At 45.3% G+C, this 14,696-nt stretch overlaps 1 protein-coding gene across 2 annotated transcripts in view; it reads left to right on the top strand.

Annotated features, from left to right (window-relative positions):
• Positions 1-14,696, top strand: part of osbpl8 (oxysterol binding protein-like 8) — a 314,521-nt gene that overhangs the window by 27,677 nt on the left and 272,148 nt on the right. For both annotated transcript variants that reach the window (XM_078219490.1, XM_078219489.1), the window contains exon 2: positions 328-431. In XM_078219490.1, the coding sequence (XP_078075616.1) occupies positions 328-431 (104 nt within the window). The remainder of the gene's footprint in view (positions 1-327; positions 432-14,696) is intronic.

The raw sequence follows: 14,696 nt of genomic DNA, 5'->3' as shown, positions 1-14,696 counted from the left end.
AAGGACAAGCCCAATATATATACAGCATCTGGCTTGATTTGATTTCCAACATTTGTAATTTTTCTCCCTTTTTAATTGGCTTGTAGAGTCTCCACAGCAAATGTGAATTTGCTGTCAGTTAACTGCTTTCTCTGATAAATGTGTGGTTAAGAAGCGATAAATTTCCACCTGCTAGTGGTGGACATTGTCTTTCTAACACTTAATGTCATGGTTGGTTTTATTTTGGTGACAGATAAAGCTCGGCACAACATCGTGGGCCGAAGGGCCTGTTCTGTGCTGTACTGTTCTATGTTCTATGTTCTATGACAGCTTCTTTTCTGTTAATAGGTATTCAGGGCCATAGGCTGGGAAAACACCATCAGGATGAAACAAGAGGACCACTGTGCAATGTGGAAATTGTCGGAGCAGAAGGAGAAAACGAAAAAACTCTGGTAACACTTCATTTTTAGATATTAAAATGAAGTTTTACATTAGAATTAAGTGTCTTCCAGGAATCTTCCTATCATAGTGCTAGTACAGTATAAAAATTATTTTGTATTGACTTTGCAAATATAAAATATTTTAAGTTAGGGGAGGTGGTGGCGTAGTGGTATTATAGAAACATAGAAAAGCTACAGGACAAACAGGCCCTTCAGCCCACAAGTTGCGCCGAACAATTTCCTTACCTTCTAGGCTCATCTCTAACCCTCTATCTTACTAACCTCCATGAACCTATCCAAAAGTCTCTTAAAAGACTCAATCGAATCCGCTTCCACCACCACTACCGGCAGCCGATTCCACGCACCCACCACCCTCTGAGTGAAAAACTTACCCCTAACATCTCCTCTATACCTACTCCCCAGCACCCTAAGCCTGTGGCCTCTCGTGACAACCATTTCAGCCCTGGGTAAAAGCCTCTGAGAATTCACTCTATCAATACCTCTCAACATCTTATACACCTCTATCAGGTCACCTCTCATCCTGCGCCTCTCCAAGGAGAATAGATCTAGCTCTCTCAACCTATCCTCATAAGGCATACCACTTAATCCCGACAATATCCTCGTAAATCTCTAGAATTATCACTAGATTAAATTATCACAAGATTAGTAATCCAGAGACCCAGGCCAAGCTGTGGGGACTGGGGTTCAAATCCCATCATGGCACATCGTGAAATTTAAACTAAATAAAAAACCCAAGACTGCTTGTCTGGAATGATTGACAAGTCTTGAATTAAATTGGAACTGATAATTGATTTCAAGGAATTGGAAGGCAGTGAGACTGGAGAGAGTGATAACAGAGTGGCCTAGGAGAGGGTGATGAAGGTGTGACCTGGGTGAGGGTGGTAAAGGAGCGGCCTGGGAGAGGCTGATAAAGTAGTGGCCTTGAAGAGAGCACAGCAAAACTGGACCGAGTGATAAAGGAATGGCCTGGGAGTGAGTGGTACCAGAGCAGTCTGGGAATTTCAGACCAGTTAAACTTAGATCAGTGGTGAGTAAGGTTTTGGAATCTTTAATGGGAGAAAAATCAACAAGCACTTGGTGAGGCTTGAGTTAGTTAAGGAGCCAGCATAGATTTGTAAAAGCCAGGTTGTACTTGACTTATCTAATTGAATTTTTTGACAAAGTAACAGAGAAAGTTGATGAAGGGGATGCAGTGAATTTTATCCGTATCGATTTTAAGAAAGTGTTTACTACCACATAAAAGGCTAGTTAATGGAATAGGAGGGCCATTGTGCAATTTTCAAAAAACTGGCTCAAAGAGAGAAAGCAGTGGGTCATTGCAGATGGTTCTTTTCTGGACTCCAAGGTGGTAGTTCGTGATGTTCTCCGAGGGTCAGTGCCAGGATCACTTTTTTGACTTGGATATTGGAATACAAAAGCAAATTTCAAAATTTGACACTGATACCAAACTTGAAGGAGTGGTAACCACTGATGATAATGCAAATTGTCTGTTGCAGGACATAGATAAGCTGGGAGAATGGGCAGACAGTTGGCAGGTGGGATTTTAATCCAGAGAAGTGTGAGGTGATGCATTTTGACCAAAGGGATGGGGCGAGGCAGTCGGGAGAACTCAAATCCAAATATAGAAGAGAAACTAAGTTAGCCTGGAAGGCAGAGCGCAGATAGACATGTTAAGGCACAAATGACGATAGCAAGGCTGGATGATATTTCACATCTGTCTTCACCAATGGGAATGAGGAAGCAGTCATGGAACCTGAGGAGAGAGATTGTGAGGCTCCAGAGAAAATTATCATAGGGAATGACAAGGTATTGGAGGTATTGGCGAGCTTAAAAGTGGACAAATCTCGAGGTCCGGATGAATTGTGTCCCAGGCTGTTATGGGAGGCAAGAGAGGAAATTGCAGGGGTTGTGACCCAAATTTTTAATTCCTCCCTGGTTATCGGGGAGGTCAGTAAGAAGTTTAACAACACCAGGTTAAAGTCCAACAGGTTTATTTGGTAGCAAAAGCCACAAGCTTTCAGAATGCTGCTCCTTCGTCAGGTGAGTGGGAATTCTGTTCACAAACAGGGCATATAAAGACACAAACTCAATTTGTGTCAATTTGTGTCAAAAGACACAAACATCGGGGCGGTGCCAGAGGACTGGAGAACAACTAATGTGGTCCCACTATTTAAGAAAGGTTGTAGAGACAAGCCAGGGAACTACAGACCAGTGAGTCTCACTCCTGTGGTTGGGAAACTACTGGAGAGGATTCTGAAGGAGAGAATCTATTTTCATTTGGAGCGGCAAGGTTTGATCAGGGATAGTCAGCATGGTCTTGTCAGAGGGAGGTCATGTCCAACAAATTTGATTGAATTTTTTGTGCATGTAATGGATGAGGGTAGCGCAGTTGATATAGTTTACATGGATTTCAGCAAAGCCTTTGACAAAGTCCCACAAGGGAGACTTATTAAGAAGGCAAATGCACATGGGATACAGGGTGATCTCACAAGGTGGATTCATAATTGGCTTAGCAGTAGGAGACAGAGGGTGGTGACAGGCGGCTGCTTTAGTGACTGGAGGTCAGTGACCAGTGGCGTACCATAGGGATCCGTACTGAGCCCCCTCTTGTTCGTCATTTATATAAATGACATAGATGACTATGTGGAAGGTAGGATCAGTAAGTTTGCCGATGACACAAAGATTGGCCGGGTGGTTAACAGTGAGGTTGAGTGTCTTGGGTTACAGGAAGATACAGACGAGATGGTCAAATGGGCAGATAAATGGCAGATAGAATTTAACCCTGAAAAGTGTGAGGTGATGCACTTTGGAAGGAGTAATTTGACAAGGAAGTATTCTATGAAAGGTTTGACACTGGGATGTTCCGAAGAACAAAGGGACCTTGGCGTGTTTGTCCATAGATCTCTGAAGGCGGAAAAGGCATATGGCACACTTGCTTTTATCAATTGGAGCAGATTACCAAAGCAGAGAGGTCATGATGGAGTTGTATAGAACTTTGATGAGGCCACAGCTGGAGTACTGTGTGCAGTTCTGGTCGCCACATTTTAGGAAGGACGTGAATGCACTGGAGGGGATGCAGAGGAGATTCACCAGGATACCGCTTGGGAGGGAACATTTAAGTACTGAAGAGAGGTTGGGTAGGCTTGGGTTGTTTTCGTTGGAGCAGAGAAGACTGAGGGGCTACCTGATTGAGGTGCTCAAGGTGATGAGGGGCATGGACAGGGTGGATAGGGAGCAGCTGTTCCCCTTAGTTGAAGGATCAGTTACGAGGGGACACAAGTTAAAAGTGAGGGGTGGGAGTTTTAGCAGGGATGTGAGGAAAAATCTTTTTACCCAGAGGGTAGTGACAGTCTGGAATGCAGTGCCTTGAAGGATGGTGGAGGCGGGATGCCTCGCATCCTTTAAAAAGTACCTGGATGAGTACTTAGAACATAGAACATTACAGCGCAGTACAGGCCCTTCGGCCCTCGATGTTGCGCCGACCAGTGGTACCAATCTAAAGCCCCTCTAATCTACACTATTCCAATATCATCCATATGTTTATCCAATAACCATTTGAATGCTCTTAATGTTGACGAGTCCACTACTGCTGCAGGCAGGGCATTCCACGCCCTTACTACTCTCTGAGTAAAGAACCTACCTCTAACATCTGTCCTATATCTCTCACCCCTCAATTTAAAGCTATGTCCCCTCGTGCTAGCCAACACCATCCGAGGAAAAAGGCTCTCACTATCCACCCTATCTAATCCTCTGATCATCTTGTATGCCTCTATTAAGTCACCTCTTAACCTTCTTCTCTCTAACGAAAACAACCTCAAGTCCCTCAGCCTTTCCTCATAAGACCTTCCCACCATACCAGGCAACATCCTGGTAAATCTCCTCTGCACCCTTTCCAACACTTCCACGTCTTTCCTATAATACGGCGACCAGAACTGTACGCAATACTCCAAATGCGGCCGCACCAGAGTTTTGTACAGTTGCAGCATGACCTCCTGGCTCCGAAACTCAATCCCTCTACCAATAAAAGCTAACACACCGTATGCCTTCTTAACAACCCTATCAACCTGGGTGCCAACTTTCAGGGATCTATGCACATGGACACCCAGATCCCTCTGTTCATCCACACTACCAAGTATCTTACCATTAGCCCAGTACTCTGTATTCCTGTTACTCCTTCCAAAGTGAATCACCTCACACTTTTCCGCATTAAACTCCATTTGCCACCTCTCAGCCCAGCTCTGCAGCTTATCTATGTCCCTCTGTAACCTGCCACTTCCCTCCGCACTGTCTACAACTCCACCGACTTTAGTGTCATCCGCAAATTTACAAATCCATCCTTCCACGCCCTCATCCAGGTCATTAATAAAAATGACAAACAGCAGTGGCCCCAAAACAGATCCTTGCGGTACACCACTAGTAACTGAACTCCAGGATGGATATTTCCCATCAACCACCACCCTTTGTTTTCTTACTTGGCACGCAGTAGCGTCCAAGACAATGGGCCAAGTGCTGGCAAGTGGGATTAGGTGGGCAGGTCAGGGCTTTTCATGCGTCGGTGCAGACTCGATGGGTCGAAGGGCCTCTTCTGTACTGTAGGATTCTGTGATTCTGTGTTGTGTATTTCAATGCAAGGAGCAGCATGGGTAAGGCAGATGAATTGAGGGCATTGATTAACACATGGTTGTTTGATATTATTGCTATCACAGAGACAAGGTTCAGAGAGGGGCAGGACTGGCAGCTCAATATTCTGGGTTATCGAATCTTCAGGTGAGACGGGTGAAAAAGAGGAGGTGGTGTTACATTATTGATGAAGGAAACAATTACTGCAGTGGGGAGGAATGATACCTTAGGCTCCTGAATTGAGACCATATATAGAACATAGAACAGTACAGCACAGAACAGGCCCTTCGGCCCACGATGTTGTGCCGAGCTTTATCTGAAACCAAGATCAAGCTATCCCACTCCCTATCATCCTGGTGTGCTCCATGTGCCTATCCAATAACCGCTTAAATGTTCCTAATGTGTCTGACTGCACTATCACTGCAGGCAGTCCATTCCACACCCCAACCACTCTCTGCATAAAGAACCTACCTCTGATATCCTTCCTATATCTCCCACCACGAACCCTATAGTTATGTCCCCTTGTAATAGCTCCATCCATCCGAGGAAATAGTCTTTGAACGTTCACTCTATCTATCCCCTTCATCATTATATAAACCTCTATTAAGTCTCCCCTCAGCCTCCTCCGCTCCAGAGAGAACAGCCCTAGCTCCCTCAACCTTTCCTCATAAGACCTACCCTCCAAACCAGGCAGCATCCTGGTAAATCTCCTCTGCACTCTTTCCAGCGCTTCTACATCCTCCTTATAGTGAGGTGACCAGAACTGCACACAATATTCCAAATGTGGTCTCACCAAGGTCCTGTACAGTTGCAGTATAACCCCACGGCTCTTAAACTCCAACCCCCTGTTAATAAAAGCTAACACACTATAGGCCTTCTTCGCAGCTCTATCCACTTGAGTGGCAACCTTTAGAGATCTGTGGATATGGACCCCAAGATCTCTCTGTTCCTCCACAGTCTTCAGAACCCTACCTTTGATCCTGTAATCCACATTTAAATTTGTCCTACCAAAATGAATCACCTCACATTTATCAGGGTTAAACTCCATTTGCCATTTTTCAGCCCAGCTTTGCATCCTATCTATGTCTCTTTGCAGCCTACAACAGCCCTCCACCTCATCCACTACTCCACCAATCTTGGTGTCATCAGCAAATTTACTGATCCACCCTTCAGCCCCCTCCTCTAAGTCATTAATAAAAATCACAAAGAGCAGAGGACCAAGCACTGATCCCTGTGGCACTCCGCTCGCAACCTGCCTCCTGTATGTGGAACGTAAGAAAGAAAAGGGGCAATCATGTTGCTGAGAGAGTGCTGTCGGCCCCCAAATAGTCAGGGAGAGATAGAAGAGCAGATATCCCGGCAAATCTCAAAAGGGTCATGATTGGAGGGCTTCAACTTACCAATATTAATTGCAAAAGGCACAGTGTGAATAGCTTAGAGGGGGACAAATTCTTAAAATGCTTCCGGGAGAGCTTTTAAAACCAGCCAGAGGAGGCAATTCTGGATCTAATTTTAAGGAATGAAGCCAGGCAGGTGTTACAAGTGTTAGTGGGGGAGCATTTCGGTGACAGTAACTCAGTAAGATTTAAGGTAGTTATGGAAAAGGACAAGATGGACCAGAAACAAAGGTCATGAATTGGGGGAAGGCTGATTTTGATAGGATAAGACAGGATCTGGCCAAAGTGGGCTGGGAGCAGCTACTTGAAAGAAAATCTGCATCAAAGCAGTGGGAGTCTTTCAAAAAGAAAAGAGAGTGTAGGGCCAACACGTCCCCGTAAAGGGTGGGACCAATGTCCAGAGAGCCCTTGATTATAAGGGATATACACCATTGGATAAGGAAAGAAAGGAAGGCTTATGGCAGATACAGAGGGTTCAAAACAGTGGGTGCCTTGGAGAAGGATAGAAAGCGCAAGGGGGCGTACTTAAGAAAGAAATTAAAAAAGCAAAGATGGGGCAAGAAAAAAGACTGGCGGGCAAAATAAAAGAAAATCCCAAGGTGTTTTAGATGTAGGTGAGGTTTTAAATGAGTATTTTGCATCTGTGTTCATTATGGAGAAGGGTGATATATGTATAGACATCAGAGAAGGAACTGTGATATAATTGAACAGATCAACACCGAGATGGAGGAGGTGTCAGCAGTTTTAGTGGACTTAAAAGTGGATAAGGTCCAGATGAGATAGGATCACTTTAGTGCAGAAGGAGGCCATTCGGCCCAAGAAGCTGCTCGACTCTCCAACCGAGCATCTTACCCAGGTCCACCCCCTTCACTATCTCCTTAACCCCATACATTTATCATGCTAATCCCTCTAATTTACACATCTTTGGACACTAGGGGGCAATATGAAGGAAGGACTAAATGTGGTCCCACAAACTATACACAGTTGCTGGGTGGTAGGAAGGATCACGTGCATGCATGTGAAGCTGGTTGTTGAGTCAAAATGCAGATTTTCCTCCATGAGGCCGTTTACATAGAAACATAGAAAAACTGCAGCACAATACAGGCCCTTCAGCCCACAAAGTTGTGCCGAACATGTCCCTACCTTAGCGATTACTAGGCTTACCTATAACCCTCTATCTTACGAACCTCCATGTACTTATCTAAAAGTCTCTTCAAAGACCCTATCGAATCCGCCTCCACCACCGTTGCTGGCAGCCCATTCCACGCACCCACCACCGTCTGAGTGAAAAACTTACCCCTGACATCTCCTCTGTACCTACTCCCCAGCACCTTAAACCTGTGTCCTCTTGTGGCAACCATTTCCGCCCTGGGAAAAAGCCTCTGACTATCCACTTGATGAATACCTCTCAACATCTTATACACCTCTATCAGGTCACCCCTCATCCTTCGTCTCTCCAAGGAGAAAAGGCCGAGCTCACTCAACCTATCCTCATAAGGCATGCTCCCCAACCCAGGCAACATCCTTGTAAATCTCCTCTGCACCCTTTCTATGGCTTCCACATCCTTCCTGTAATGAGGCAACCAGAACTGAGCACAGTACTCCAAGTGTGGTCTGACCAGGGTCTTATATAGCTGCAACATTATATCACGACTCCTAAACTCAATTCCTCGATTGATGAAGGCCAGTACACCATACGCCTTCTTAACCACAGCCTCAACCTGCACAGCTGCTTTGAGCGTCCTATGAACTCGGACCCCAAGATCCTTCTGATCTTCCACTCTGCCAAGAGTCCTACCATTAATATTATATTCCGCCATCCTATTTGACCTGCCAAAATGAACCACCTCACACTTATCTGGGTTGAACTCCATCTGCCATTTCTCCGCCCAGTCTTGCATCCTATCAATGTCTCGCTGCAACTTCTGACATCCCTCCACATATCCACAACACCTCCAACCTTTGTGTCATCAGCAAACTTACCAACCCATCCCTCCACTTCCTCATCCAGGTCATTTATAAAAATCACAAAGAGTAAGGGTCCCAGAACAGATCCCTGGGGCACTCCACTGGTGACCGACCTCCATGCAGAATATGATCCATCTATAACCAATCTTTGCCTTCTGCGGGCAAGCCAGTTCTGGATCCACAAAGCAATGTCCCCTTGGATCCCATGCCTTCTCACTTTCTCAATAAGCCTTGCATGGGGCACCTTATCAAATGCCTTGCTGAAGTCCATATATACTACATCTCCTGCTCTTCCTTCATCAATGTGTTTCGTCACATCCTCAAAAAATTCAATCAGGCTTGTAAGGCATGATCTGCCTTTGACAAAGCCATGCTGACTATTCTTAATCATATTATACCTCTCCAAATGTTCATAAATCCTGCCTCTCAGGATCTTCTCCATCAACGTACCAACCACTGAGGTTAGACTCACTGATCTATAATTTCCAGGGCTATCTCTACTCCTTTTCTTGAATAAAGGAACAACATCCGCAATCCTCCAATCCTCCGGAACCTCTCCCGTCTCCATTGATGATGCAAAGATCATCGCCAGAGGCTCAGCAATCTCCTCCCTCGCCTCCCACAGTAGCCTAGGGTACATCTCATCCGGTCCCGGTGACTTATCTAACTTGATGCTTTTCAAAAGCTCCAACACATCCTGTTTCTTAATATCTACATGCTCAAGCTTTTCAGTCCGCTGCAAGTCTGCACTACAACCACCAATCTCCTTTTCCATAGTGAATACTGAAGTAAAGTATTCATTGAGTACCTCTGCTATTTCTTCCGGTTCCATACAAACTTTCCCACCGTCACACTTGATAGGTCCTATTCTTTCACGTCTTATCCTTCTGCTCTTCACATATTTGTAGAATGCCTTGGGGTTTTCCTTAATCCTGCCTGCCAAGGCCTCCTCATGACCCCTTCTGGCTCTCCTAATTTCCTTCTTAAGATCCGTCCTATTAGCCATATACTCTTCAAGATCTCTAACATTACCTTTGTAAGCTTTTAGAAACGTAGAAAAACTACAGCACAAAACAGGCCCTTCGGCCCCACAAGTTGTGCCGAACATATCCCTTTTCTTCTTGACTAGATTCATTACAGCCTTTGTACACCACGGTTCCTGTAACCTATCTCATTGTAACGTTGCTATGCAGAACTCCAGACAAATATTCCCTGAAAATTTGCCACATTTCTTCTGTACATTTCCCTGAGAAAACCTCTTTTCAATTTAAGCCTCCAATTTCCTGCCTGATAGCCTCATAATTCCCCTTACTCCAATTAAACACTTTTCTAACTTGTCTGATCCTATCTCTCTCCAATGCTATTGTAAAGGAGATAGAATTATGATCACTATCTCCAAAATGCTCTCCCACTGAGAGATCTGACACCTGCCCAATACCAAATCAAGCACAGTCTCTCCTCTTGTAGGCTTATCTACATACTGTGTCAAGAAACCCTCCTGAATACACCTAACGAACTCTTCCCCATCTACACCCCTTACTCTCGGGAGATTCCAATCAATATTTGGGAAATTAAAATCTCCCATCACGACAACTCTTATTATTACACCTTTCCAGGATCTGTTTCCCTATCTGCTCCTCAACATCCCTGTTAGTATTGGGCGACCTATAAAAAACACCGTGTAAAGTTATTGACCCCTTCCTGTTCCTAACCTCCACCCATAGAGACTCCGTAGACAAACCCTCCATCTTTTCTGCAGCCGTGACACTATCTCTGATCAACAGTGCCACTCCCCCACCTCTTTTGCCTCCCTCCCTGTCCCTTCTGACACATCTGAAACTCGGCACTTGAAGTAACCAGTCCTGTCCCTGAGTCATCCGTGTCTCTGTAATGGCCACCACATCATATTTCCAAGTAGTGATCCACGCTCTAAGCTTATCCACTTTGTTCACAACACTCCTTGCGTTAAAATAGACACATCTCAAACCTTCGGTCTGAGCGCTCCCCTTATCTATCACCTTATCTGTCACCTATCCTCCCTCTCACACTGTCGACAAGCTTTCTCTATTTGTGAGCTAACCTCCTCTCTCCCAGTCACTTCAATTTGATTCCCACCCCCCAACCATTCTAGTTTAAACTCTCCCCAGGAGGCTCAGCAAACCTCCCTGCCAGGTTATTGGTCCCCCTGGGATTCAAGTGCAACCCGTCCTTATTGTACAGGTCACACCTGCCCCAAAAGAGGTCCCAATGATCCAGAAACCTGAATCCCTGCCCCCTGTTTAAGGAAATGGTCTAAGTATTTATGGCCAACAAAATACGGAATTTGAATCCCCCCCCCCCCCCCCCCGGGTTGTACGCCATGCCATGAAGCTGGTCAGATGGGATATGTGCTAACTTCCTCATTTAGCAGCATTTAATAATTGACAACATGGTTGGCTATGAACAAAAGTACTGATTTATGTCGTCAAAAAATAGAACCTGACTTTGTGATCCATTCATCCTTTGCCCTTTACTGCTGTGCACTATCGGTAATCTTATAGAACCATAGAAAATTACAGCTCAGAAACAGGCCTTTTGGCCCTTCTTGTCTGTGCCGAACCATTTTTTGCCCAGTCCCACTGACCTGCACTTGGACCATATCCCTCCACACCCCTGTCATCCATGAACCCGTCCAAGTTTTTCTTAAAATGTTAAAAGCATTTACCACTTTATCCGGCAGCTCATTCCACACTCCCACCACTCTCTGCGTGAAGAAGCTCCCCCTAATATTCCCTTTAAACTTGTCTCCTTTCACCCTTAACCCATGCCCTCTGGTTTTTTTCTCCCCTAGCCTCAGCGGAAAAAGCCTGCTTGCATTCACTCTATCTATACCCATCAAAATCTTGTACACCTCTATCAAATCTCCCCTCAATCTTCTACGCTCCAGGGAATAAAGTCCCAACCTATTCAATCTCTCTCTGTAACTCAGCCTCTCAAGTCCCGGCAACATCCTTGTGAACCTTCTCTGCACTCTTTCAACCTTATTTACATCCTTCCTGTCACTAGGTGACCAAAACTGTACACAATACTCCAACTTCGGCCTCACCAATGCCTTATATAACTTTACCATAACACTCCAACTTTTATACTCGATACTCCGATTTATAAAGGCCAATGTACCAAAGGCACTCTTTACGACCCTATCCACCTGTGACGTCACTTTTAGGGAATTCTGTACCTGTATTCCCAGATCCCTCTGTTCAACTGCACTCTTCAGAGTCCTACCATTTACCCTGTACGTTCTACTTTGGTTTGTCCTTCCAAAGTGCAAAATATCACACTTGTCTGCGTTAAATTCCATTTGCCATTTTTCAGCCCATTTTTCTAGTTGGTCCAAATCCCTCTGCAAGCTTTGAAAACCTTCCTCACTGTCCACGACACCTCCAATCTTTGTGTCATCAGCAAACTTGCTGATCCAATTTACCACCTTATCATCCAGATCATTGATACAGATAACAAACAACAATGGACCCAACACCGATCCCTGCGGCACACCATTATTCACAGGCCTCCACTCAGAGAAGCAATCCTCCACAACCACTCTCTGGCTTCTTCCATTGAGCCAGTGTCTAATCCAATTTACTACCTCCCCATGTATACCTAGCGACTGAACCTTCCTTACTAACCTCCCATGAGGGACCTTGTCAAAGGCCTTGCTGAAATCCAGGTAGACAACATCCACCGCCTTCCCTTCATCCACTTTCCTGGTAACCTCCTCGAAAAACTCTAATAGATTGGTCAAACATGACCTACCACGCACAAAGCCATGTTGACTCTCCCTAATAAGTCCCTGTCTATCCAAATATTTGTAGATCCTATCCCTTATCACACCTTCGAATAACTTGCCCACCACCGACGTCAAACTTACTGGCCAATAATTTCCCGGATTTCTTTTGGAACCTTTTTTAAACAACGGAACAACATGAGCCACCCTCCAATCATCCGGCACCTCCCCCGTGAATACTAACATTTTAAATATGTCTGCCAGGGCCCCTGCAAGTTCAACACGAGCTTCCCTCAAGGTCCGTGGGAACACCCTGTCCGGTCCTGGGGATTTATCCACTCTGATTTGCCTCAAGACAGCAAGCACCTCCTCCCCTTTAATCTGTAAAGGTTCCATGACCTCCCTACCTGTTTGCCCTATTTACGTAGACTCCATGTCCGTTTCCTCAGTAAATATGCAAAAAAAAACCATTTAGTATCTCCCCCATCTCTTTTGGTTCCATACACAGTCTACCACTCTGGTCTTCAAGAGGACCAATTTTATCCCTCACTATCCTTTTGCTCCTAACATACCTATAGAAGCTCTTTGGATTTTCCTTCACTCTGTCTGCCAAAGCAACCTCATGTCTTCTTTTAGCCCTCCTGATTTCCCTCTTAAGTAGCTTCTTGCACTTTTTATACTCCTCGAGCACCTGATCTGTTCCTTGCTGCGTGTACATTTCATACAACTCTCTCTTCCTCTTAATCAATGTTACAATCTCCCTCGAGAACCAAGGTTCCTTATTCCTATTTACTTTGCCTTTAATCCTGACAGGAACATACAAACTCTGCACTCTCAAAATTTCTCCTTTGAAGGCCTCCCACTTTCCATTTACATCCCTACCAGAGAACAGCCTGTGCCAATCCACACTTCCCAGATCCCTTCTCATTTCATCAAATTTGGCCTTTTTCCAGTTCAGAACTTCAACCCGAGGACCAGATCTATCCTTATCCACGATCAGGTTGAAACTAATGGCATTATGATCACTGGATCCAAAGTGTTCCCTCACACTCACACCCATCACCTGCCCTAACTCATTTCCCAATAGGAGATCCAATATCGCATCCTCTCTAGTTGGCACCTCTATATACTGATGTAGAAAATTCTCCTGAACACATTTTACAAACTCTACCCCGTCTAAACCTTTAACAGTATGCGAGTCCCAATCTATATGTGGAAAATTAAAATCCCCTACTATCACAACTTTGTGTTTCTTGCAGTTGTCAGCTATCTCTCCGCTGATTTGCTCCTCCAATTCTCGCTGACTATTGGGTGGTCTATAATAATTAATGTGGTCATACCACCCATAGGGCCTCTGTAGACAAGCTCCCTAATCTATCCTGCCTGAGTACCGCTGTAACATTTTTCCTGACCAACAATGCCACCCCCCCATCTTTTATCCCTCTGCCTCTATCCCGCCTGAAACATTGGAACCCTGGAACATTGAGCTGCCAGTCCTGCCCCTCCTGTAGCCAAGTTTCACTAATGGCTATAATGTCATATTTCCATATGTCTATCCACGCCTTCAGCTCATCTGCCTTCCCCACAATACTCCTGGCATTGAAATAGACACACCTCAAAAGATTATTTCCACCACACTCTACCCTTCCATTTGTGATTTTGCTTGAACTAACCTGTCTTTTTACCCCTGTTCCACTATCTGCTCTGGCACTCTGGTTCCCATCCCCCTGCAAATCTAGTTTAAATGCTCCCCAATAACACTAGCAAATCTCCCTGCAGGTATATTGGTCCCCTTGTAGTTTAGGTGTAACCCGTCTCTCTTGTACAGGTCCCACCTGCCCAGAAGAGGTCCCAATGATCCAAGAATTGGTGCCCCCTGCACCAGTTCCTCAGCCACGTGTTCATCCGCCCAAGCATCCTGTGGCTCAGGTAGCAATCCTGAGATTACTACCCTCGGGGTCCTGCTTTTTAACTTCCTTCCAAGCTCTTTGTACTCACTCTTTAGGACCTCCTCACTCTTCCTTCCCACGTCATTGGTACCGATGTGTACCACGACACCTGGCTGATCACCTTCCCACTTTAGAACGCTGTGCACGCGATCAGAGACATCGCTGACCTTGGCACCTGGGAGGCAACAAACCATGCGGGAGTCTCTGTCCCGACCACAGAACCTCCGGTCTGTACCTCTGACCATTGAGTCCCCTATCACTACTGCTCTCATCTTCTTCATCCCACCCTTTTGCGCTGTAGAACCAGACTCAGTATCAGAGTACCGGCTGTCGCAGCTTGTCCCAGGTAAAGCATCTCCCACAACAGTATCCAATTCAGTATACCTGTTGTAGAGGGGTATGGCCACAGGGGAACCCTGCTCTGCCTGTCCTTTCACACTGCCATTTCCTCTCCTTACAGTAACCCAATTTCCTGTGCTCTGCTGCTTAGGTGTAACTATCTCCCTAAAGCTACTGTCTATATACTGCCCATTCTCCCGAATTAGATGGAGGTCATCAA

Source organism: Mustelus asterias, chromosome 9 (genome assembly GCF_964213995.1).
Source record: "Mustelus asterias chromosome 9, sMusAst1.hap1.1, whole genome shotgun sequence".
Lineage (NCBI taxonomy): Eukaryota > Metazoa > Chordata > Chondrichthyes > Carcharhiniformes > Triakidae > Mustelus > Mustelus asterias.
Note: the sequence above shows the minus strand (reverse complement) of the source record. Positions and strands in the feature narration are given on the sequence as shown.